Genomic DNA, 27,302 nt, shown 5'->3' on the forward strand with positions numbered 1-27,302 from the left:
GATGACCTACTTCTATACCCATCATTGAGAGTAGAAGGGGGCACATAGTATCACCAATTCATTGTAAAGACTTGGTGCAAAATGTGTGTACTAGTTTTCAGAAGAACTATTCCACTTCAAACTCTTTTTTCTGAGTCACTTATGATGAAAGTGGTTTAAAAACTACTGTATTCCTTTTTTGATATTGCTCTGTCATTTTTTGGGTTTTCCAGACTCCTTTTGTTCCTGGTCCCTTGCTCCCGTTCATTTGCTGATACGAACAAGTTGAGAGTCTCTTTATTTACACTTCCATCGTCATGGTGTTGTTCACACTTGCAAATCACTGTATATACACTGCATACACATACATCAAGAACACACACGTACCACATTCTCTAGAACATGAACACTTGTGTACCACATTCTCTAGAACATGAACACACATGTACCACATTCTCTAGAACATGAATACACATGCACCACATTCTCTAGAACATGAACACACATGTACCACATTCTATAGAACATGAACACACATTCTATAGAACATGAACACACATGTACCACATTCTATAGAACATGAACACACACGTATCACATTCTCTAGAACATGAACACACATGTACCACATTCTATAGAACATGAACACACACGTATCACATTCTCTAGAACATGAACACATATTCTCTAGAACATGAATTTACATGGATCACATTCTCTAGAACATGTACATATCAACAACTACTGTTTCTACCTAATTTTATGTGGGGAAACCTTGTCTAAAAATGTTGAAATTGACTACATACAACCTATTATTGTAATAATGTGCATAACCTGAACGAAAGACCCGGCATCAGACATTGTGTAAATGCATTTCAACAATAGCATGGTGTACATGACTAGATATTAAACATTTTATTATTCTAACCTTTCACTAAAATAAATTTACAACAAACAACAAAATGAAAGGTTTGATTTTATAAACTATTATGTCCCATTTTACAGTTAATAATAATGTCCAAAGGTGATATCAGCAGGTCATCTGCCTACTGCAATCTCATCAGAGGGTCATCAGCTGACCGTGGTCTCTTCAAAGGGTCATCTGCTAACCATGGTCTCATGAGAGGGTCATCTGCTGACCGCGCTCTCATCAGAGGACGCTGCTTGTGTGGTGCTTCTCTGGCCAAATAAAGACCTAAATAGGTCATCTCTATTACATGCAAAGAGAAAATACAGCATTATTTTGACCAGAATTATGTTAAAGTGACACAAAGTTAACAAGGAAACAAAGAAATAAATTACATTTGTGCACATTGCCAAATGTACACCATTTCATATTTACATTTCCAATGTTTTTGCCTTTGATATCTTTACAAATTGTAATGATAGTTGTCTTTCCTCACGAATGCAACACAGTTGTAAACAATGCATGCATGAATCTTGATAAATATAGTACATTTACATTAATGGCTGGGGATTCTGACAAAAATTAGAGTAGAATGTAAGAATAAGGAAGAAATTTCATTTTTGAAAATGTGTTTTCAAAAAAGAAATATATTTCTTAAATATAGTCTTCTATCAAATGTTGCTCTTGTAGATTTTGTTGTTAAACCCTAAATTCTGGATAAGTACAAATATACCTGGCTTCATCGGTCCAGGTGCAGGTTTCTTTGGGCGCCATGAAGTTGACAAGTTTTGAATGTACATGATATCTATAACAGAAAGAGAGTACAGCATGAAAAGGGAGGTAACTGCTACACTGTTACGGAAAGTTGTTGTTCTTGATGGAGATTGTGAAGTTCACCTGATTTTCCTCCCTTTAGAGGCTTTTGTTTCCACTTTTCTCTTGACTTTGTTTCTCAGTCTCTGGATTTCCAGCCATTGTCTAGGGGGATAAATTCATTGCAGATCATAAATAAATAGATAAGTCATATAAACTATCAAGGCATTCAATGTATCATAACAAAAGGAGAATGAATAATTTTGAACCATTTGATAAATTGTTAATTAATGATGAAAGTAAAATACATGTACATTAAATTCAGATGATTGGTAAATGAGTAGAAGTTGATCAATTTGCACTTGAACTTTTTTGAAAGACTTATCCACTCTTGATGAAAATGAAAAATCTAATTTTTCTTAAAATACCTGTGGTAAATGATTAATTCTATTTTATATTTTTATGAAAAGAAAGTTAATGCAACGTTTTACCATAAAACATGTTCTTTCCATAGACTTCAATGTAAAATTCAAGGGGAAATAAATCAAGCAATAATCAAAATTTTGTAAATTTCTATGGTGGATTATTTTTATTTGACGAACCCTTCAAAATGATCCCATGATTACAAAAATCACACCATCCATTTATTAGATCTGAAATATAATTGCTATACAATGAAAGATAACATATGTAAAAATCAGAAATACCCTCTTCTTAACCCTGTACATTGCACCCTGTCAAATATGTATGTCCTATTTCACATTAAGCATAACCACGGCAATAATATCATTGTATTTGGCAACAAACTAACAACATATAATTATTGTATTCTTCTGAACAATGGAAGTGCCAATTTTACACTGAGAGAGAGAAGACATGTGTCTTACCTGCTGAGGGCAATGGGATCATTGATGTCCGACGTCTTCCTCTCAATGAGTTCCCGCAGCTGTTGGTGGTAAAAGTCACTGTCATCAAAAATCTCGGGGTCGTGTGTATGTTCGGGATTTTTCCTTTCAGTCTCCAGCTGAAATATGAAGCACGATGACATGGCTATGATGTCTATGGTGAAAAATGCATTCAATTTTGAACTCATTTACGAGTTGTCTGAGGTTTTATTTGCCTGTCTTCAGAACAGCTGCATTTCAAGTCACCCAATTCATGTCAATAACATGATCCTGATATGTCGCCCATTTCATGTCAGAAACATGATCCTGATATGCTGTCAAGACTCTAGAGACCGGACTTAAAATCCTCACCATCATAGTGTTCTGAATGGTGAAAAATGTCCAAGCATGATATTACATATCAAAAGGAATGATTCGCTTTGTTGCCAGAGAGAGAGAGGAGGAGGAAGAGAGAGAAAGGATGAATAATTAGGGTTACCTCTTGCTCCTGATCTGCAGATGTGTGGGTTTCCTCTGTTTTTCCCAGAACTCGGTAGCTAGCTCGCTTCATTTGAGTTCTTTTGATCAGCCTGTCCTTGTCTGTCATGATCTAACACAAAAAAAAAACAACACCCAGTAATACAGTGTATCCATGGAAACAGCAAACTATGAAAGAAGGGTGATGATTGGACATGGAAACAGCAAACTATGCAAGAAGGGTGATGATTGGATTACACAGACACCCAAGTACAGCTGAGTAAAATAAGGAAGGGTGATGATTGGATTACAGACACCGAAGTACAGCGGAGTAAAATAAGGAAGGGTGATGATTGGATTACACAGACACCGAAGTACAGCTGAGTAAAATAAGGATTTTCTCCATCGGAACTACAATGAATTCTCGAATTATTGCCACTTGTATCATTGCTACTTTCACTGTACTGCCATGTTTTTCCAGCTATACAAATTTTCCGTTATAATGCCAAATTTGTGTGCCACCATCTGCCACCCTGTTTTCAGAACGTCCGTCATAGAGTGTCAAATTTCCTGATAATCCACTGAAAGCTTGTGATTAGTGAAGCGATTACACGATTAGTTGTCACCTTCTATCAACGGTGAAATGTTAAAACAGAGTACGCCATGATACATTTAAACAAAGGAAACAATACGAATTACCGCTAGTGCTGTATTCCATTTGTAATTTTTTTTTTATAGATTTCAGTTATGTATCACTATAAAAGTGGGTGCTTTGAATTTCAAACAAAACAATTGAATGTGTGTACATCTGATTAGACTGAAGAAGCAATGACTTTTATGAAAGTCAGAATAATGAGAGGCTCAATAAATAAATATACTTTCAATTCTTTTGTTTACATTGAAATTTTAAGTAGCAAAGTGAAAGAACATAAAATAGTAAAAAGAAGTGTTTTATGCAAATCGTAATGGTTATATTTTTTTATTCAAAAGCTGCTGTATTTTATTGTAGAATGAAATATTTTACCTATGATAAGTATGCACATCATAAAAATATTTTCAGGTGTTCAATAAATGAACAACAAATAAATATTAAAAACATACAAATACACCTCTATAATCAAATCATTGATTGATATGATCCATATTCAATTCAAAGCCAAATTCCTTGTACGCCACATTTTTAAAACCACAAAAGGCTGTATTTTAACAAGAATTAAGTGTATTTGACACTTTGTTGTACAATATACACTAAATTTTAAATTTCAGTATGCTCAGCCAAACAAATTGCATGTTACATGTAAAATTGAATTATAAACATTTCAAGCAACAGTGCAGACATTGAATCCTACCTGTTCTATTTGTTTCAGAGCCGATTGTTCGAATCCACTGAAGCTTTTACTGGAGATTTTACCCCCAAGGAGGCGTGTCTTGTCGTACCATTTCTCTAAAGTGTTATTCCTGAAATCAAAGTGAAAGTCTGAACCAAATTTTCAAACAACTTTCAAGAAACATCAAAGGTAATCTACCTAATTTACTACATAGAAGAATCTGGGTGGTACTCAAAAAGTAGTAAAACTGATCTGCATTCAAACCTGTAACTCTGGAAGTCTTTTTGCCGCTTGGCCAGGAATTCCGGGATTTCCTCCATTGTGAGTTTCCTTTTTGCTGCGCTCTTCTGTGGCTTGAATTTTTCTGTTGACTGCTTGGTTTCCTCTGAGTCAGACTCGCTAGTTATTTCCTCATCATCTGGGTCCTCCGCCTTCTTGACTGGTCTATAACACACAGGTTAAACTATACACTTTCAGTAAATCTATAAAACATTTTCAAACATCCCTCTCTCTCATTATCATGTTTAACATCATATTAATTGAGAAACTCCATGTTTTTCAGATTCCATGAGCCTCTTCCTCTCAATTGATGTTTTCAGAGTTTTTTCACACTTACTTTTTCTGTCCAGACTCAATGTACTGAGTTTCAGAGTTCTGTAAAAGCAGGACAGACTGTAGCCGGATCAGTTTCTGCAGAAGATTCTCTAGCAATCTCTGAACTGGAATTACACCAAAACAGCAGACAGTATAGACAAGCTTCAGAAACAGGTTGTGTTGTAAAAACACCGAGCAGGATCGTTTAAACATTCCACAGGAAGTTACAAATACTCGTCTGTGTATCTAATAATTTTATATTCAATTCTATTATAGAAATCCATGTACCCGAGGATGCTTTTTCCTTAAAGTTGTCTTCCCCTGATTTCTCGAAATCTCTCCAGGTGTCTGGCTGGGGAAGTTGATTGACAGCAGTCAGAATTTTCTGGAACTTGATTCTTCCTTCCAATAAACTGTCCCACAGACCTGTGTAATATTCAGAACTTTATACATATAGAATGATACCATCACTGTTTGCAAAGCTCACCTGCTGAGAAATTTATCTTCAGAAGGAAAGAAATCAGGGGTGAAAAAGGTGAAATACTTTCTCTCATCATTTTCCATTAATATTTGCTGACCTCTTTGATGTCTGAATGCTAAAATAACTGACCTAGATGTTGTCTGGATGACTAACCTAGTTATTGTCTGAATGACTGACCTAGTTATTGTTTGGATGACTGACCTAGATGTTGTTTGGATGACTGACCTAGATGTTGTCTGTAAGACTGACCTAGTTATTGTCTGGATGACTGACCTACTTGTTGTCTGGATGATTGATCTAGTTATTGTCTGGATGATTGATCTAGTTATTGTCTGGATGACTGACTTAGTTATTGTCTGGATGACTGACTTAGTTGTTGTCTGGATAACTGACATAGTTATTGTCTGGATGACTGAACTAGTTGTTTTCTGGATGACTGACCTAGTTGTTGTCAGGATGACTGAGCTAGTTGCTGTCTGGATGACTGACTTAGTTGTTGTCTAGATGACTGACCTAATTGTTGTCTGAATGACTGACCTAGATGTTGTCTGGATGACTGACCTAGTTGTTGTCTGGATGCTAAAATAACTGACCTAATTGTTGTCTGGCTGCCTCTCCTTTCTGGATCTCCTCATCTAATCTGGACTTCGAGAAACTGCTCACCCCTCCCTCAGTTGGTGATGAAACTGAAATAAACATGTTCTGTTAATGAAATGTATTCTGTTGTTACTGTGTTGTATAAAATGCCATTTACATGTCTAAATTACTTGATTATATATTTACCTTCATCTTCTTCCATTTCTTCTTCACCTCCTTCCTCCAATCCATCATCATTATTGGTGTCGTCGTCATCATCATCATCATTGCTCTGGTCATCATCATCATCGTCATCGTTGCTCTGATCCACAGCTTCATCTTCTGAGTCATAATACTTACCGTAATCACCATCATCTACAAAACTGTAAACCACAGCCATACTTCAAAATGAGTCATTTTCTCCCACAAACATCAGACAAATTCATAAATGTCTATTTTGAAAAATTTCAAGAATTTACCAACCTGAATTTTTCTTCTTCTTTCTCAACCTTTTCTGTATTTGACTGCACTTTGACTTTGAATGACCCAAGGGCAGACAACTCCTCCTCCTCTGCTTCACTGTCCACAGCCTCATCTTCTTCATCTTCCTCCTCCTCTTCCTCCTCAATATTCATGGATTCCTCTTCAATTGATGAATCATCATCTTCCTCACCGTTAATAGACTCATTCTCTGCAGACTGCTCAGATCCACTGTCATCTATCAAACATAAAAATCTTTATTATAGATGTTTCTTTTACATTCTCAAATCAAACTTATCTCCATCATCCATCCAAGAACATCTAATTGTGTGTGTGTCTCTTGTTCTGCTTCTGTGATAGAGTTATTTAAGAAATGAATTTCATTTTGAGGGCATGAACTGTGCTTTACACCAGCATACTTCATGTAAAGGTATGCTGGGGTTAATTGTTGCAATTGATACCAACATGTATTTTCTGAAATGAAATTTATTTTTTATATTTGCATTTTACTTTCATTTCTGTTGGAATTCCTAGCCATTAAAAAGTCATACTATATTTATCAAGATTCATATGCACATTGTTCACCTTCACGAGGAAATGGCTATCATTTCAATTGGTAAAGATATCGAAATGTTTTTTGGAAATCTTGTCTACATATGAAATACAGAGTTTTCAACTGTAACACCGTATAATAATTTTAAAACTTTCAAATGAGATAAAAAACAACGAAAGCTGTATATAACTTTTTTACCTGACTCTAGGTCTGTGAGTTTCTGTCGTGAAATTTTCCGTCCAGCGTACTTTTGTTCAGTGTCAGTAGATTGAACTGCCACTCTCCGTCTTAACTTGCTGGCTGGCAAGGGAGAGAACTCCTCATTATCTTCCCCCTTCTCTGTTAGTTTCGCTGTTGTAACTGGAGAAAAATATCACTATGATTATTGATTATAGTAGAAGTCCCAACATAACAAATTCCAGGAAAATTATTAAAATATCCATGTCATTATATATATTTATTCACATACAGAATTCTTTTTTTTTTTTTAAAGAAATACGTAGAGGTAAAGGTAGAGTTGTTCACTAAAATCCCAAGTATATAATCATGTAAGGAGAAAATGCAACAGACCAGACCGGGATTCGAACCCAGGCCGCACCCCTGAATCTCACAGCTGTCTCATAGATATAGCTCAGTTGGAAGAGCACTTGAGATTCAGGGGCCTGGGTTCGAACCCGGTCTGGTCCATTACATTTTCTCCTTTCCTGTTACACACTCAACATCAAGTAATTTTTACTTAAGTATTGGGACCGAAGGACCTGTGCCTTCTACAAAAGAAGCTCCGAGATAAATATAAAATATCTCAGAAATTACAGCTGTAGGACAAGACGCTTCGTTATTCCTACTGGAGGAAACCCTGTCTGTTACATACACAATATGTTAATTGAACTTTACCATCCTCGAGATCATCCTCTGGGTCACAGAAAACGGGCGCTGGGGTGGTTAACTTTGCTATTTCTTCTCTCAGTGACATGCTTTCCTGTTGACCATATGACACCCGAGTATACACGAACAAAAAATTACGAGGTATTCCGAGTAATAGATTACTTTTAAAGTTGTTTCTTCTGAATAAAACGCTGTGAACGCTTCAAACCTCTGAATATTCTGCAAAATTGTGTTTCTTTAGTGTACCGCAGATATTTGGTTGATTTTCATAGAAAAAAATTAGGTAAACAAACTCGCGTGGCATACCCACAATGCACTACGTCCAAAGATGGCAGCTCCCATGAAAGAGTGTCAGGGTTGATCACGAGTTTTTATTATGCTGAAAAACTTGAAGAAAGTAATACAAAAAAAGGTTTATGATATTTTATCACACAAGTATGGGATTTTTATGGTTATCACAGCAGCTGTCATCCTGATCGTAGCGGCTTTGCACTTTGGGGAGGTAAGAAAAATCATTGTTTTTATCCGCCGGTGTTTACATGATACTGATAGTGACGTGGGCGTATGGGATCCTATCAAGAATTGTTGCTAACTTGACTCAACTTCTCTGAATATATGATTATAAATAATTGAAAAAGTGCATTCTCATGGACTTCCTCGTGTACATATATTTTTAAAAATATTGTGCAAAATTTTTGCCAGGGATGGAGAGCCAGTCACAGCAGCTGCACAGGACTGCCTGCACTCAAGATCTGCAAAATCTGCTAGTCCTGTTCAAAAGCTGCCAGCCCTGTTCAAAATCTGCCAGTCCTGTTCAAAATATGCCAGCCCTGTTCAAAATCTGCCACCCCTGTTCTAAATCTGCCACCCCTGTTCAAAATCATCTTCGCTAGCCAAGGGTTTATGATCTGCTTCTCTACAACCCTTGGCAGCTTTAGCACGATTTTCGTGACAACAATTTGATCCTGCAGATGATTGGATGTAGGCTAAGTCCCCTGCAGAGAGCGTGTTACGTCAGAACTTGTGCAAGACGAAGGAATGTGCAAATAATTATTTACTGTCTTCAAAATGCTTACATTTAATCAGATTTTTATAGTCTCCATACAACATGGTGGTGTGTAGACTGTGCAATGAGGCTTTGCCTACGAAGAAAAGTTTAACTGATTTTAAATGACTTGCATATAAAACAGTGTAACTCGCTGGTTGCAGCTATTTCTATTTTAACAACACACAAAGTGTAGTTGAAAAACGCATTTGCATTGATTGAACATGATGTAAATCAAACAGTTTGTTTTCTCCATCCGCTAGAGGACACCATTCAAAGCTACGAAAATGATTCTAACGCAGCCAAGGGTTGTAGAGAAGTGGAGAGGATCGTAAACCCTTGGCTAGCGAAGATGGTTCAAAATCTGCCAGTTATGTTAAAAATCTATGTACCAGCCCTGCACAAAATCTGCCAGTCCTATGCAATTTCTGCCAGCCCTGTTTTTGAATTTGTGGTGTTTTTCAATTACATGTATAATTAATGAATTTACTAATGAAGCTTATTTATGGCATTTGTTGTTGTACATTGGCTGTTAGAATTAGCCTGACAACTGGGCCATCATATGAAATTTCGTCCCTGCTCACCTGAGATATAGATCATCTCAGGCAGTCTGGTGGACTGTAATTTCAACCCCTGCATAAGCCCATCAATAACTTAAGGTAGGTCCCTAGTCCTGGACCTACTTGTGATTTCTCAAAAATTTGAGTTTAAATACTTAGATTGTTCATTTGAGGGTATGATAAAAACAAAAAAATGGAGGGTTGTCAGTATAATGAGTAAATTATGGTATTTTTATTACGTGTACCCCCATTTGTCAAACGGCAATATCAGAATTCATTGAAGAAGTCCTAGAATATGTCCATAAAATTTTGTTTGAGGTATGATGCTGCAATTTTTTTCCTCCAATATTAAATAAATATGTCTAACTAAATAATTAAAAGTGAAATTTTACAGTTTCATGTTTTTTTAATAATGGTGGTACAAAATTGAACCCAATATAGGCCCTCGGCAGTCAAAAATACGGCACTGCAACACCACTAATATGGATATTTTAAAAATTTGACTTGTGATTTTTCATTCAAACTCACATATTATGTTCATATATGAATGCTTGTTAAAATACATTTAAAAAATCTGCCCTTTCTCAGCATAATATTTTCACAGCATCTCAATTTATATTTACATTTTTTGGCCAAAATAGTCATTTTGAAGATGATTTTCACATAATAGAAGATAACAAATATATAACAAGATAACAAATATATAACAAGTGCAGAATTGTTTTATTTATTTGCACAAGTGCATTATTGCATATCATGATTTTTTTTAAATTTACAAATAATTTTAAAGTAATACCCCTGTATATCAATTAAACAAATATGTACCTCTGGTTTTATGTGTGAATTAGATGACAAAAAATGGAAAGAAGATTGGAGCCATAGTCTTCTCAAATATAAGTGATTGAGTGTTATTGTATTCATTTTACTAAATGAAAAAACATTCAGGTAAATGTAAAAATACGTTTGATAATAATAGTACGTGAACCAATACCGGAGTTCGATGCGGACATGATGTCACGCTACTAGACCCCTACTTTAACTGTTTTACTTATTCTTTATAAATCCTATGGGATCAATACAACATGGTAGAAAAGCATTATGATGCTGTAACATCTGGTGTAGTACCCCAATTTAGTATAAGCCTTTGCATGCTTGATTTACCCTAATGCAGCATCTTAACTTAGTGACTCTTTGTTTGCTTCTGTAACAGGAAGGGAGATAATGCAACAGACCAGACCGGGATTCAAACCTGGGCTCCCTGAATCTGAACTCTATTCAAGTGCTCTACCAACTGAGCTATTTGGCTATCAGTGATTGAACCCAGCTGACTGCTATGTTTGACTTACCCTTAATGTAGCACGCACCTAAACTCTGTGATTATTTGTCTGCTTGATTTACTTCGGTCTCTAGACCTGCATGTCAGACATCATATTTGTTTCCCAATTTCCAAAACAAAAAAACCCAAACCCATGATGTAAATAAAATAGGTGTAAATCATTGTATTTTTAGTATTGTTGTATATTAAAGTTCTCTTTGCTATAAAAAGATTAAATGAATATGCACTTCTAGAATTAAAAGTGCATGGAATTTGAATACATGTATTATGTAATAAACATGAAGAATCGGATTTTGACTGAATATCAGGAAATATACGTGCCTCAGGGTGTTGTCTTAATGTGACCCCGGGTTGGTGTTTTTCCTGATGTTTAGTCATAATCAATAAACTGTTGATAGTGAAAATTTATCACATTTTAACAAAATTTCATTTCTTTTTTTAAATGCTAGTAAAAAATGACATTGTTCATCTTGATTTCAGATGTTGTACTTTATAAATGTACACGCACAAGGCACTGGCTAACGATAGCAATGATGTAAATGTATACTATCTAGACATGATAATGAGCATGTGGTGGTCATTTTGAAAATATAGTGGTAATTTAATACAACTTGGCATTTTATGTTATGCAAGTGTCCTGGGCTCATCCCAAACCCTATTTCATAATTGTTGAAATATATTTAAAACAATTGAAGTCCTGAACCTTAAAACATATTTATTCCTGCTGCACATATGAAGATGCACTGAGTATTCTGATGGGCAAGTGCTCTGGGGTCATCCCAACTGCCCATCATTTTTTTGATTGTTCAGATATCTTTAAAATGGTTGAGATTTCAACTCAAAGCCAATATGATCATGTTACACATGGCACAATGCGCTGAGTACCAATTTTTGTTCATCATGTTCTCACCCCATTTTCCTCTCTAGGCGAAAAAGAAAATCCAAAAACTTATTGCATATCTAAAGGACACCACCAATTATCTCCCAAAAGATGATTTGGCAATTTAACTGCATAAAATGTAAGAGTAGTTCTGGAAACCAGGTTTTAGATAGAAAAAACTTTGTTTTTCAACCCCCAATTGGCCCCCAGGGTGAAGGTGAATATTCTAAAACCTTATTGCACATTTTTTGGACACTACAAATTGCCTTTTAAAAGATGATTTAGCTACTGCACAAAATGCAAGAGGAGTTTTAGGAACCAGGATTTTTTGTGTGGAAAAAACATCATTTTTTAATCCTAGGCTGACAATGAAAATTCTGAAAACTTATTGCACATTTACAGGACACCACCAATATACATCATCTTACAAAAGATAATTTGACGACTGTGTAAATTGTAGGAGGAGTTCTTGGAACCAAATTTGTTTTTTTTAAAAAGAAAAATGTCATTTTTCAACCTCCATTTGACCCCCAGGGTGAAAATGAAAATTCCGAAAGTTTATTGTACATCTACAGGACACCACCTATTATATTCCAAAAGATTAATTAGTTACTGCTTTAAATAAAAGAGGAGTTGAGGAAGAAGAAAGTTTGACAGACAGACGGATGGACCAGTTTGGGGGACCAGGGTAGCAACAATATACTTGACTTTCTCTAAAAAGGTGTGGGTATAAATATGGCTATTTCTTTTACCTAAATGAATCCCCCCAATAAACCATATTTTGTTCCTCTTATACCCTGTTTACAAAATGGTTATCATGATCAATATCTGGTCAGGAATTATGTCTGCCGTATCTCTGTTTTGTACAACCTTATTTATATCATTACTCAATACAATATTGTCTCATGATGGTCAGAGATTGGTACATAGTACAATGTAGTACATATAATGTATTATTATACCTCAGAATGTTTTTGCTATATAAATGTTTGGTGAATAAACTTGCCATTTCTTCTGGAGAACGCTAGCCGTGAAATAGTTTCTAAACTATCTGCCCTAGGGAAATAGTCTTGAGGCTATTTAACGGATGCTACATGTATATTTTCCCGCGTTTTCTTTTCTGTGATGTCAAAGTCTGATAACTGTAATTAGTTTACCACTCAGATCACCTCGGTCGATTCCATCTAATGCCGAATGTTAGTTTACTTCACTTTGGTATGTCTGACACAAGTAAAGTCTACTTTGGTATAATAAAACACCTATTTACTGACTATTCGGACAATAGCAAGTTTATTGTCCCCTCGACAGCAACTATTTCCCTCGGCTGCGCCTTGGGAAATAGTTACTGTTTTGGGGGACAATAAACTTGCTATTGTCTGAATAGTCAGTAAATAGGTGTATACTATTCAACACTCCCTCCCCCCAAAATAATCACCAGAAATGCAAAATAAAAAGCCCTATTTGGTTCATAAATACTCTTTGTATCTATGTCATTTTATCTTTTTACAGACAGTTATCGAGTGGAGCCATGAGAAATATGCTGCTGTGTTCAACTCCTACACCGATAACATAGCAGGGAAATCCTTCCGCACCAGGTCAGTGTACAAAATAGTACCAGATCAGTGTATGAATTAGTACCAGGTCAGTGTATGAATTAGTACCAGGTTAGTGTATGAATTAGTACCAGGTCAGTGTACAGATTAGTACTAAGTCAGTGTATGAATTAGTACCAGGTCAGTGTATGAATTAGTACCAGGTCAGTGTATGAATTAGTACCAGATCAGTGTACAGATTAGTACTGTAAAGTTAATGTTTACATAGCACCAGATCAGAGTGTAAATTAGTACTGTAAAGTTAATGTTTACATAGCACTAGATCAGTGTATGAATTAGTACTGTAAAGTTAATGTTTACATAGCACCAGGTCAGAGTATGAATTAGTACTGTAAAGTTAATGTTTACATAGCACCAGATCAGAGTGTAAATTAGTACTGTAAAGTTAATGTTTACATAGCACTAGATCGGTGTATGAATTAGTACTGTAAAATTAATGTTTACATAGCACCAGGTCAGAGTATGAATTAGTACTGTAAAGTTAATGTTTACATAGCACTAGATTAGTGTATGAATTAGTACTGTAAAGTTAATGTTTACATAGCACTAGATCAGTGTATGAATTAGTACTGTAAAATTAATGTTTACATAGCACCAGGTCAGAGTATGAATTAGTACTGTAAAGTTAATGTTTACATAGCACTAGATTAGTGTATGAATTAGTACTGTAAAGTTAATGTTTACATAGCACTAGATTAGTGTATGAATTATTACTGTCAAGTTAATGTTTACATAGCACCAGGTCAGAGTATGAATTAGTACTGTAAAGTTAATGTTTACATAGCACCAGGTCAGTGTATGAATTAGTACTGTAAAGTTAATGTTTACATAGCACCAGGTCAGAGTATGAAGTAGTACTGTAAAGTTTATGTTTACATAGCCCAGGTCAGTGTATGAAGTAGTACTGTAAAGTTAATGTTTACATAGCACTAGATTAGTGTATGAATTAGTACTGTAAAGTTAATGTTTATATAGCACTAGATTAGTGTATGAATTATTACTGTCAAGTTAATGTTTACATAGCACCAGGTCAGTGTATGAATTAGTACTGTAAAGTTAATGTTTACATACCATATAGTGTAACCTGATTATGCCAAGTATTTAAATTGTGTACATTAAATGCTGCTAATTATTGAATGTTTACATACTGTTATAGTAAAACATTTTACATGCTGTACACTAAAGCCTGCTGGTATTGATTGTGATAAGACTGATAATTATAATAGTTTTACTTAGAGATAACATTTGTAAAATCCAGGTATTTATTATCATTTTTAACTGAGTTCACTGTAAATATGTGATTATTTATAATCGTATTATGAAGTAAATTATGATTGGCTGTTATTACAGACTGTGCACACCCCTCCCTATTGATGTTGTCTACACCTGGGTAAATGGGACAGACTCGCAACTTCTTGCTGAACTCCGAGGCTTCAAGATGGGGCTGGAAAAGGAACATAACATTTCCATGTAAGATATATATAACAAGATGGGGCCGGAAAAGTATATAACAAGATGGGGCCGGAAAAGTAAATAACAAGATGTGGCCGGAAAGGTATATAACAAGATGGGGCCAGAAAAGTAAATAACAAGATGGGGCCGGAAAGGTATATAACAAGATGGGGCCGGAAAAGTATATAACAAGATGGGGCCGGAAAGGTATATAAGAAGATGGGGCCGGAAAAGTATAAAACAAGATGGGGCCGGAAAAGTATATAAGAAGATGGGGCCGGAAAAGTATATAACAAGATGGGGCCGGAAAAGTATATAACAAGATGGGGCCGGAAAAGTATATAACAAGATGGGGCCGGAAAAGTATATAACAAGATGGGGCCGGAAAAGTATATAACAAGATGGGGCCGGAAAGGTATATAACAAGATGGGGCCGGAAAAGTATAAAACAAGATGGGGCCGGAAAAGTATATAACAAGATGGGGCCGGAAAAGTATATAACAAGATGGGGCCGGAAAAGTATATAACAAGATGGGGCCGGAAAAGTATATAAGAAGATGGGGCCGGAAAGGTATAGAAAAAGATGGGGCCGGAAAAGTATATAACAAGATGGGGCCGGAAAGGTATATAAGAAGATGGGGCCGGAAAAGTATATAACAAGATGGGGCCGGAAAAGTATATAAGAAGATGGGGCCGGAAAAGTATATAAGAAGATGGGGCCGGAAAAGTATATAAGAAGATGGGGCCGGAAAAGTATATAACAAGATGAGGCCTGAAAAGTATATAAAAAGATGGGGCCAGAAAAGTAAATAACAAGATGGGGCCGGAAAAGTATATAAGAAGATGGGGCCGGAAAAGTAAATAACAAGATGGGGCTGGAAAAGTATATAAGAAGATGGGGCCGGAAAAGTAAATAACAAGATGGGGCCGGAAAAGTATATAAGAAGATGGGGCCGGAAAAGTATATAAGAAGATGGGGCCGGAAAAGTAAATAACAAGATGGGGCCGGAAAAGTATATAACAAGATGGGGCCGGAAAAGTATATAAGAAGATGGGGCCGGAAAAGTAAATAACAAGATGGGGCCAGAAAAGTATATAACAAGATGGGGCCGGAAAAGTATAAAAGAAGATGGGGCCGGAAAAGTATATAAGAAGATGGGGCCGGAAAAGTAAATAACAAGATGGGGCCGGAAAAGTATATAAGAAGATGGGGCCGGAAAAGTATATAAGAAGATGGGGCCGGAAAAGTAAATAACAAGATGGGGCCGGAAAAGTATATAACAAGATGGGGCCGGAAAAGTATATAAGAAGATGGGGCCGGAAAAGTAAATAACAAGATGGGGCCAGAAAAGTATATAACAAGATGGGGCCGGAAAAGAGAACATAATACATGTATTTTCGTGTAAGATTTATATAAAAAACTTCATTTTCATCACTGAGTTTGTTTGTCAAGCCCAGAATTGAGGATTAGTGTATAAGATTAAACTTTATGAAACATAAAATGTTCATGCATTGTTACCTGAATTTAGTTAATGATCTTTGCCAAAATTAATACATTTCAGATACTTGTATTTTTTAAAAGAATCATTGACAAGCTTATAGTCATGAAAACTAATATATTTCAGATACTTGTATTTTATTTTATCAAGCTTTTAGCCATGTGGTTTTATAGGTCTGTAGTTACAAATGAGTAAGTGTTTAATTCATCTTACGCTAGGTGCTTTTTATGCCAGGAGAATTTGAATATATCAAAAGCTTTATAAAAAAAGAAACAAAAGGTGATGGGACAGTATAATCACACGGGGCACGGAAATGTTTGTACATTTTGAATGTAGTTTTTTTTTTAAAAACCCAAATTTTAAGAAGTTATCTGATTGTGAATAATGCTTGTTTTGATGATAGAGAATTTAATATTCGTATGTCTGATATGTGTAAAATAAACTCTTCTATACAGAGATCAGAAATGTGTGTTTACAAACTGCCTAGCCACAAACTTGTTGGTTTTGGATCCCGTCATTCCACCTGGAACTTTGTTGGAGGATCTGACCAAACTCAAGTCGGAATTCTCGCAGGCTACAAAGACCTTCACTGTGAACTCTCCATCCGAGTCGAACCTCAACTTCACCGTGGTAGAATTCACTGAGAAAGAACCAGGTAAACTGCCTGTGACAAAGATAAACATTTCTGTTGTGTAGGTTTTGAGCATTTCACTTTGGCTTTTCAGTTGACATGACATGTCTTGATTTTCTGGGAACATTTTAAGGTATGCTCTGCTTACATGTAAATAAACACATCTCTTTTACGGTGCTCGATGTTATGACAAAGGTTTTCCAGGATGTAGGTTTTTGTGACTTCTTGCACAGATACATCACCTTTGTTGATCGTCTGACTGTATATTTCCATCTTTATGCATTGTCAAATAATACATATGAGAAATTACTTCTCTGAAACACCTTTAGTTGATATCCCCCCACTGGTTTTTTTTGGGGGGGTGTGTGTATGTTATACTGTGGAATCATTTTATTTCGTGGGGGCCAATGTTCGTGGGTAAGCAAAATTTTGCTAGTTCGTGGGATGTAATTTTGCGAATAAGCAGTACGATGTCACTAGGAGAGATTGGTTTAAAAAAAGTGTTCGAGGCACACGTAAATTCGTGGGTAAGAGTGACCCATGAAATCCATGAACATCAATCCCCCATGAACAATGAGGATTCCATGGTATTGATTTCTCTTCATCAGTCCAGTCTTTCTGGTTGTCTGTGTGTCTGTAAATGCATTTTGTATAGAGCAGTTTATTTACTTTTTACCAGATTTTATGGATATGTTTCATACTTTGTAAACATGTGCACATGGCATTTTCAGACTGATTTCTTCAATTTTGAGAATGTTCTAGCCATTCGTAGTTATTTTTGTATATCCTGCCAGTATCCTTCCCCACAAACAACATATGGGGGTGAATTGGTATCACCATGTCTGCTGCCTGACTTTCATCCATTTGTCTGTCATTGGAACAGTTGGTTTTGCCTTTTCTATCCTTGTGTATGTTTGTCTGCTTTTTGTGCATTCATGTTAAAAAAAAATGATATTCAATAAACTGACAATATTCAAAGAGTAGTACAGTACCCGCAACGTTATTCTTGACATAATAAATGATAGAACACGATACACGCACGATAGGATAGGATACACGCACGATAGGATAGGATACACGCACGATACGATAGGATACACGATAAACCTGATAAACGCAAAACCTGATAAACGATCTTCACGATAGACCTGATAAATGCAAAACACGATAAATGATCTTCACGATAAACGGAAAACCTGATAGAAATGTTGTAAATTTAGAAACAATTTAGACAGAACGAAAGTTTGATATGTACAAAATAATTACATTATGTTAATAATAATATTGAAGGATTTCAATACTCAATATATACCTGAAGCATATAATTTATTTATCCACGGTTGTACATTTATTTTTGTTGTTTTTTTTAAAAATTCTATTTATGTTTTTTTTAACGTCATTACAGCTAAAATCCGGAAGCTAAACTATATACGGTATTGAATTCATTATTTGATATCTATATGAATTTTCTCAGCCAATGATTCTAAAACGTATATTGTCACCTTGAATGTTTAATATATGAATCATACAGGGAGTGATTGATTTTTATCTTGCTTAACGTCTCGCTCGAGAATATTTCATGCACTCATATGGAGACGTCACCATGACTGGTGAAGAGCTTTTAAATTTAGGCTTATGCTCGGCAGTTACGGCCATTGAGCAGTGAGGGTTTTTTAGCATGCCACACCTACCGTAACATCATCTCCGAGGACCCGTGGCATTCACACTTGATGCCGAGCGTTTAGCAATTAAACAGGGAATTAACAAAATGTAATATAATGTAGTGATATCATGCTTCAATAGCTCTCTTATTCTAATGTCTATTATCTTGGATATCAAATAAAACCAAGTAATATTTTGTGTGTAGCGAGGAGGGGGGTTATTTTGCATCAAGCTCTGAGTTCACCGCTCATTCAACAACTACAATTATTTTCATAATGACTGCTTTAAATACAATCCACTGCACTACACCATATGCTCATATGTTAGATATTTCTACACTATGAGTGATAATTGATAGTCATAAGTAATTGGAACATATTTATATGAATTGATATTTTGTTAACAAAAAATGAATAAACTGTTAAAAACATATACGAAACCTGGCTTGATTTAAAGTTGCAATTTAGAAACGCTTTAAAATGTTTGTGTTTAGCATGTAAAAAATTCAAATAATCATCAAAACCAGCATAAATTTCCAGTATCTACACGTACGACTATTGGTATATGTGTACATGTACAAATATAAAAAAAACAACGATGACAGCTGAATCGTGCCCAATTGAGCAGAATTTTGGGAGATGCAATATACCCTTGCACTCTTTTAAAACTTAATCTTCTAAATGTGTGAAATACAATGTCCCTGAGAATGTTTACTGTCAAAACACGGTGATACACAAAATCAGATAGATAAGAACGTGCACAAGTTCAGTAGTTGGTATATAAGTTGAATACAGGTGAACAAAATCGGAAGAAAAAGAACCATTATTAAAATATATGTAATAAACAACGTAATTTACTGATTTTTCATTTCAGATCGGAACTTCCTATTTCTCTGTTAGTGTTAATTACAAATAATTGTTTCTAGACAAGGAAATGTTTATGAACTCCAGATGAAGGAGCTTTCAGTTTTACTGTCCTCGGTTTGCTCGGCAAAGCACTGCCTACTTTCCAGACTACTTAGAATGAAATTGTGATAAATTTTCACCCTCTCTGGACAGACATATAGCTCTTTTTCTGCCTTAAAATCGACAGCTTTATGTTCTCCTTCAAATATACTGTCTTTCCTCGATTCCTAAAAATAGCTTCTTTAACAAAACGAATAAAGCTTTCGGAAAGTATCTTACTTTTTCATTAGATTTAATATACAATCCCGATAGTTTCCGAAGCTACACGATAAACGGAAAACCTGATACACGCAAAATACGATACAGAATAGATCTGATAAACGCAAAACACGATAGAAAATGGAAAACCTGATACACGATACGATAGGATACACGCACGATACGATAGGATACCCGCACGATACGATAGGATACACGCACGATAGAGCACAATAGGATACACGCACGATAGAGCACGATAGGAATGTCAAGAATAATGTTGTGGGTACTGTATGAGTCACAAAGCCTTGTGGCCGTGGGCCTATTGTAAAGTGTATGAGTCACAAAGCCTTGAAGCCCGTGGGCCTATTGTAAAGTGTATGAGTCACAAAGCCTTAGGGCCCTGTGGGCCTATTGTAAAGTGTATGAGTCACAAAGCCTTAGGGCCCCGCACGATAGAGCACGATAGGAATGTCAAGAATAACGTTGTGGGTACTGTATGAGTCACAAAGCCTTGTGGCCGTGGGCCTATTGTAAAGTGTATGAGTCACAAAGCCTTGTGGCCCATGGGCCTATTGTAAAGTGTATGAGTCACAAAACCTTGTGGCTCGTGGGCCTATTGTAAAGTGTATGAGTCACAAAGCCTTGTGGCCTGTCGGCCTATTGTAAAGTGTATGAGTCACAAAGCCTTGTGGCCCGTGGGCCTATTGTAAAGTGTATGAGTCACAAAGCCTTAGGGCCCCGTGGGCCTATTGTAAAGTGTATGAGTCACAAAGCCTTGTGGCCAGTGGGCCTATTGTAAAGTGTATGAGTCACAAAGCCTTGTGGCCAGTGGGCCTGTTGTAAAGTGTACATTCTACTTAGTGACCACTGATTGATACTGTGTGTATTGAGGCTCATTTGTGTTTCAGTCTCACAAGCACAATTTGTTAGTTGACTTTTTCTTATAAATTTCTGTCTTTGTAGTTGTTACGCTGATGAACCAGACTTTGTTTATTGGAAAACAGAACTACACAATGAAGAGAGGATACTATGTAAGCATCTATTTATAGGATACAAAGTAATCAGAGGATACAATGTAATTATCTATACAGAGGAATCAATGTAATTATCTGTACAGAGGATACAATGTAATTATCTGTACAGAGGATACAATGTAATTATCTGTACAGAGGATACAATGTAATTATCTGTACAGAGAAATACAATCTGTACAGAGGATACAATGTAATTATCTGTACAGAGAATACAATGTAATTATCTGTACAGAGGATACAATGTAATTATCTGTACAGAGAATACAATGTAATTATATGTACAGAGGATACAATGTAATTATCTGTACAGAGAGTACAATGTAATTATCAGAGGATACAATGTAATTATCTGTACAGAGGATACAATGTGTTTATCTGTACAGAGAATACGATGTAATTATTTGTTCAGAGAATACAATGTAATTATCTGTAAATGAGATTAAATTTAAGCATCTGTACAGAATTTTAGGATATTGCTGTGGTTATTTGACTGTGATTATTTCACTGTTGTATTAATTTTGACCATCTCTTTGACAGACCAGTGATTGGACAGTCCATAACAGTATCCTTCTCCCGGACACAATCATTATGGCAGGATTCCCATCCAAATACTCAGCTGATGAACTGAAAGAAAAGCTCCCCGAGACAGCCAGACAGGGCATAGACAAGGTATGGTCATCCAAGGCTGTAGGAGTGTCTAGTGGTTTGTTTAATTCTTTTGGTTTGTTAACGAGGTTTGGAGTTTGGTTTGATAGAATTGCTGAGCAGCCAATTGTACATAGAGAACACAATATTTCCATTGCCACAAGCATGTCTGCCGTGTAATGAAATTTAAATCTGCGAGTCAGAAATTCATGTCAGATTGTTAAGAGCCTTAGTTAATGAAAGTTTGAGTTGTTTACTGGACATGCTACATTACACAGAATTAATTGTGCATTTGTAGATCACCTTTGATAAGGAGTCAGGTCTTGCTGTGTTACATGTACCAGACAAAAAGTCCTTTGACTTATTAGTCACAGTGAGTAAGCGTAAACCTCTTTATGGTCATTAATTGAAGAAATTGAAATGGACAAACTTCAAGCTCTGTTTTGCTGTTGTTGTTTTTTCAGGCAACGAATATTTCTATTGATGGTAAACAACCCACTCTGAATGCGGCTAATCTAGTGTGGGACTTGAGAGATGTAAGTGATGTTGTTTTCACTGAAGATGTACATTTCAAGGCATCTAAAAATATCATATGATGTATGAAATAATGTGCTGTGCTAAATTCATCATAGGGTGGTTCACTCTATTTGTAAAAACATATACTTTATTTATTTAAACTATATTTTATTCAAAAAGTGAATGGGATCAGGCAGCAGGCATAGCCTATTTAAGCCCTCTCCCTGAAAACACATACTTTCAGATTCTATGAAAATTACCAAAAAAAATTAAAAAAAACCTTTTAAAATGATATCACAATGTACAGCGTTGTTGTAAATCGTGTATCCTTTTAAATATTTTTTGTGATGTCATACAATGTGTATGTTTTTACAAATTTATTGTCAAAAAAGATATTCACTCAGAACAGATTTCCATATAGATACAGTTCAATTGTAGCAATAGGTGAAATTCTTATATTAGTTTAGTCGAGATGAGGATATCTCGAGCAGTAGATTTGAGGACAACGACGAGCTGAGATACTCGCTGAGATCAGTGGAGAAGTATGCACCATGGGTGAGACACGTCTTCATTGTGACCAATGGCCAGATTCCTCACTGGCTGGATCTAGAAAACCCCAGGGTTACCATAGTAACACATGAGGTTTGTATGATCTCTAATTAGTGGTGTAATTGTGGTGGATCATTGTTGTGAAGGAATGTTTTGGAAGTGCCATTGTAATGTAGAATTTTGATATTTTTGATACACCAGAGCTGAAGGTATACGCGAGCTTTCATCATCAAAGATTTGTAGAATTCCTCTGTTTCAGGAGGATTGAATGGATTCATGACTAAAGATTTCTCATTTTATTATGCCCCCACAATCGGAGTTTCGAGGATATATAGATTTTGGTTTCTTTGAATGCCAAAATTTTAACCTTGCTCACAACTTTTGAATAGTGAGCAGTTGGGTTTTCATAGGCCATTCATTTGGAATCAAAATTTCTAACCTTTACCTCAGGGTTTGACCGTCTATTCAAAAAACTTCAACCTTGGACATAACTTTTGAATAATTGATGGTAGGGCTTTCATATTTTACATGACATGTGTATTCCTTTTGACACCACCTTCCTTTAGGTAGCAAAATTTTGAGTTTGACTTACTTTTGCAAAACCTTAACCTTAGCCATAACTTTTGAACGGTTAGTGCTTGGGCTCTCATATTTCACATATGTATTCCTTGTGCTATACCTTTCTTTGCGTATCAAACATTTTGACCTCATGAATTTGTCCATGCAGGGGTATCAAACACATCATGAGACCTGCAGGGGTGAAATATGATGAGAAAATTTGATATTTGAAGGGAATATGAAGATTTATTCTCCCTTTCATGTAACATTCTAAACTAATCAGATATCGTATTGTACAGAATTATCATATTGAGGTGTAATAACATAACTTGTCACTTATTTCATTGTCCAGAGTGCAGCCATCTCTTCAGTGTTTTTGCATTTTCACTTGATGTTGTCCATCATTATCATAATTAAAAGTGTTACGAAATTAAGATTTTCTAAGAACCCTAGCAACTTTAATGGAGTTTTCCTCTTATGAATTTAAAGTGTTGAGTAATATGTAAAGATTTATGAATGGCCTGAGATTTTTTTGATGTTTACAGGATATATTTCCAAACAAGAGTCACCTTCCAACCTTCAGTTCTCCAGCTATAGAGGCCAATATTCACAGAATCCCCGGACTGTCCAAGAAGTTCATTTACATGAATGATGATGTTATGTTTGGTAAGGAGGTGTGGCCGGAGGATTTCTACACTCAGGCCACCGGTCAGCGAGTGTACCTTACTTGGCCAGTTCCCAACTGTAGGGAGGGCTGCCCATCAACCTGGATCAAAGACGGATATTGTGACAAGGCCTGCAACAACTCCGAGTGTGAATTTGATGGTGGAGACTGTTCAGGTCAGTGGTGTGCTGGTCACTGGTTTGCTGGTCAGTAGATTGCTGGTCAGAGAATTCAGGTTTAATTGTGAGATTTTCACATACTCTTTTGATTTTATTCTGTGAATAACAACATCTGTATACAAAGTGTCAAGTACTGGTAAAAATTGTTGTACCTTTTTATCATGCCCCCACCATGAGCTATTTTCTATCCTTCTGTTATTCCATTCTTCCTTTCATTATTTCTGCTACAGATGTACATATTATACTTAAATTTGGTACATAGATACAACATGGGAATATTTTTATTTGGTTCAGGTCAAAAATTGTTTGGCAGAGTTATACCCCTTGGACTTAGAAAATTTCTGAATTAAAGAATTCAGTTTCTGCTTATCATCACAATATTTAATAGAAATTTTGGATATAGATGTATCATGAAAATATGCAGGTCAAGTTCTTTTATGAATGTGGTAAGATGACGTTTGGCAGAGTTATGGCCCTTGGACAAAGGAAATTTTAAACAATTCATGGTTTCCATGGACAGTTTGAATTGAAATTTGAGATGTAAATATACCATGAGAATACCCAGGTCCAGATGTATTTTGCCTCTAGTCACATCATTTTCAAGAAATTCACAGTTTTTGCTTGTGAGTGTAAAACCATGAGTTTATTTGAGATATAAACTTTGTTGCCAAAAGTGGCATTCACGTTGCTCGGACACAAATCTAGTTTGAAATTGTGTTTATCTAATGATTTTTGTAGATATTTTCTGGACATATGTTATTTTCTGTTTATTAATTACAACCATTAATTGATTACAAAAAAAAACTCTTGTTCTTTTTCTCCAGGTGAAAATGTTAATCAGTTGGGGGGAGGAGCCCAATGGCCAGGATATGGTTACAATGCAGAGAATGAAAACAGTAAGTACTTTACGAACGTAACACCATTCCATAACAAGAGATGATTTAGCAATGACTTGTTATTATATATATAGGAATCACTCTGTCTATCTGTCTGTCCGTCCGTCTGTCTGCAGATTCGTGTCCGGGCCATAACTTCTTTGTTCTTTGACATAGTCATACCATATTTGGCACACAGGTGGATCACCATGAGACGATGTGTCAAGTACCTTCATGACCTCTATATGACCTTTACCCTTGACCTCAAGGTCAAAATTAAGGTTTTTTTTACAATGGATTCATGTCAGGGCCATGACTTCTTTGTTCTTTGACATAGGCATACCATATTTGGCACACAGATGGATCACCATGAGACAATGTGTCAAGTACCCTCATGACCTCCATATGACCTTGACCCTTGACCTCAAGATCAAAATTAAAGGTTTTTTACAATGGATTCGTGTCCGGGCCATAACTTCTTTGTTCTTCGACATAGGCATACCATATTTGACACATGAGTGTATCACCACGAGACGATGTGTCGGGTACTTTCATGACCTCCATATGACCTTGACCTCAAGGTCAAAATTAAAGGTTTTTACAATGGATTTGTGTCAGGGCCATGACTTCTTTGTTCTTTGGCATAGGCATACCATATTTGACACATGAGTGTATCACCATGAGACGATGTGTCGGGTACCTTCATGACCTCCATATGACCTTGACCTCAAGGTCAAAATTAAAGGTTTTTACAATGGATTCGTGTCAGGGCCATGACTTCTTTGTTCTTTGACATAGGCATACCATATTTGACACATGAGTGTATCACTGTGAGATGATGTGTCGGGTACCGTCATGACCTCTATATGACCTTGAACTTTGACCTCAAGGTCAAAATTGATTATAGGGTTTTGACATAGTTATACCATAAGACATGGGTGTATCACCATGAGACTATGTGTCATGTACATTCATGACCTCCTTATGATCTTGACCTTTGATCTCAACGTTAAAATTATAGGTTTATACCATGGATTTGTGTTTGGACTATATCTTTCATTTTTTTCTACAAAGGCATACCATATTTTTACACTCAGGAAAGAGGTAATTTATACCTATTAACAACACCCTTTGGGAGATTGGGGTAAGTGGGGGGTATTCTTAGTGAGCATTGCTCACAGTACCTCTTTTTAAATACAGTGCTCCATCGATATATTGCCCCCCCCCCCCCCCCCCATTATAATGCCATCCCTGCTTATTGGCTGAAAATCCTAAAGAACATATTTTTCCTCATGTTAATACCCCCGTTATAATGCCAACCCTGCATAATGCCAAATGCCACTGATTTTCACAAACAAATGGTCAAATTGTATAGAGTTTACCCTTGATAATAATGCCAATTGCCTAACACCCATTGGTAATCACACCTGTACTTTGAGAGCAGTGCAGTGAAGTGTGACAGGTATGCAGGTGGTCAGGTAAATTACAAATAATTGCTAAATCAAACTCAAGATTATCAAAATGTTTATACAGAATGGAGCACAAATAAATTTACGGAATTGAATATCTTTCAACTGCTCAGTGAATTGTCAGTAATGGTGAGTTAGCTATATTGCCACCCCCACTTTATTGCCCAAATTGGTCTTGAACAAAAGTTGGCAATATATTGAGGGAACACTGTATATGTCATCTGTGACAGGTTATATTACACATATTTTGTTATCATATACATATATTCCTTTCTCTCCTCTCTGTCATTGCAAATATTAATAAATAAATGCTGTGCATTTAGTGCTAGTACATGTAAACTCTGCGGGACCGATCCTGAAGGAGTCAGCTTTCTAAGTTATGAATGAGTGTGAATGGTTGACTTCCCTTTACAGAGTATTGTAACAAGGGCTGTGCTACGTCCTGGTTGGCAGACAGATATTGTGACACAGTAAGCGAATGTTTTATACGATTTTGAATCATAAAAATATAAATTGATTGTGACGCAGAGTGACATCATTTTAACAACATTCTGAAAAGAAGTAGGGACAGTTTCTACAGTCATCTGGCCCAGAAAATAGATGATTTCAGTAAGAGTCCCAAAATCTGGCATTCAAATAAGGAATATATAAGCAAATCCAAACTAGGTTTAATTTGATCCAAAATTGCTTTGTGTTGTATGACAGGAGCATCAAGTTGGCATAAAATTGCCAAAAATGAAAAAAAATCAATGAAAATTTTCATAAATTCAGGGTGTTTTCCTTTCAGAAAACATACAGCCCATGTGTCGAGCATGTATTTAACTTATTCAAAACACAGATCAAGCTTGATTCAAGACACATTTAAATCAGAGAATTTTTTGGGGCCTTTTTATGTACACAATCGTACCTTGTTCTTTGTACTGTATAAACAGAATTTTTAGCGAGGGTGTTGAGATTGCTAAAATTAAATATTGCTTACAATTTATTCCATATCAGAAGTAATAGGTATCTT

At 35.9% G+C, this 27,302-nt stretch overlaps 2 protein-coding genes across 4 annotated transcripts in view; one reads left to right on the top strand and one right to left on the bottom strand.

Annotated features, from left to right (window-relative positions):
- Positions 1-942: 942 nt before the first annotated feature.
- On the bottom strand, positions 943-8,102 carry LOC125645445 (protein AATF-like). 2 transcript variants are annotated; one of them, XM_056139961.1, is made up of 15 exons: positions 7,967-8,102; positions 7,271-7,432; positions 6,523-6,757; positions 6,351-6,422; positions 6,247-6,320; positions 6,057-6,149; positions 5,271-5,408; positions 5,005-5,107; positions 4,653-4,832; positions 4,410-4,518; positions 3,083-3,193; positions 2,587-2,723; positions 1,784-1,864; positions 1,620-1,691; positions 943-1,189 (listed from the first exon to the last, which is right to left on the bottom strand). In XM_056139961.1, the coding sequence occupies exons 1-15, from the start codon at positions 8,043-8,045 to the stop codon at positions 1,108-1,110; spliced, it is 1,728 nt and encodes a 575-aa protein (XP_055995936.1). In that variant the 5' UTR covers positions 8,046-8,102; the 3' UTR covers positions 943-1,107. The 2 variants fall into 2 exon arrangements, with proteins under 2 accessions (XP_055995936.1, XP_048726913.2); XM_048870956.2 differs by having other exon boundaries at positions 6,247-6,422.
- LOC125645444 (N-acetylglucosamine-1-phosphotransferase subunits alpha/beta-like) overlaps positions 8,091-27,302 on the top strand; it is a 43,345-nt gene continuing 24,133 nt past the window's right edge. Inside the window, exons 1-13 of one of the 2 annotated variants that reach the window (XM_048870954.2) lie at positions 8,091-8,459; positions 13,288-13,373; positions 14,742-14,861; positions 16,516-16,533; positions 16,798-16,997; positions 20,765-20,832; positions 21,373-21,504; positions 21,779-21,853; positions 21,945-22,016; positions 22,459-22,638; positions 23,649-23,943; positions 24,771-24,842; positions 26,705-26,760. In XM_048870954.2, coding sequence (XP_048726911.2) covers positions 8,334-8,459; positions 13,288-13,373; positions 14,742-14,861; positions 16,516-16,533; positions 16,798-16,997; positions 20,765-20,832; positions 21,373-21,504; positions 21,779-21,853; positions 21,945-22,016; positions 22,459-22,638; positions 23,649-23,943; positions 24,771-24,842; positions 26,705-26,760 — 1,500 coding nt within the window. In that variant the 5' untranslated portion in view covers positions 8,091-8,333. The remainder of the gene's footprint in view (positions 8,460-13,287; positions 13,374-14,741; positions 14,862-16,515; positions 16,534-16,797; positions 16,998-20,764; positions 20,833-21,372; positions 21,505-21,778; positions 21,854-21,944; positions 22,017-22,458; positions 22,639-23,648; positions 23,944-24,770; positions 24,843-26,704; positions 26,761-27,302) is intronic. The other variant, XM_048870955.2, reaches the window with a different exon arrangement.

Source organism: Ostrea edulis, chromosome 6, assembly GCF_947568905.1.
Source record: "Ostrea edulis chromosome 6, xbOstEdul1.1, whole genome shotgun sequence".
Lineage (NCBI taxonomy): Eukaryota > Metazoa > Mollusca > Bivalvia > Ostreida > Ostreidae > Ostrea > Ostrea edulis.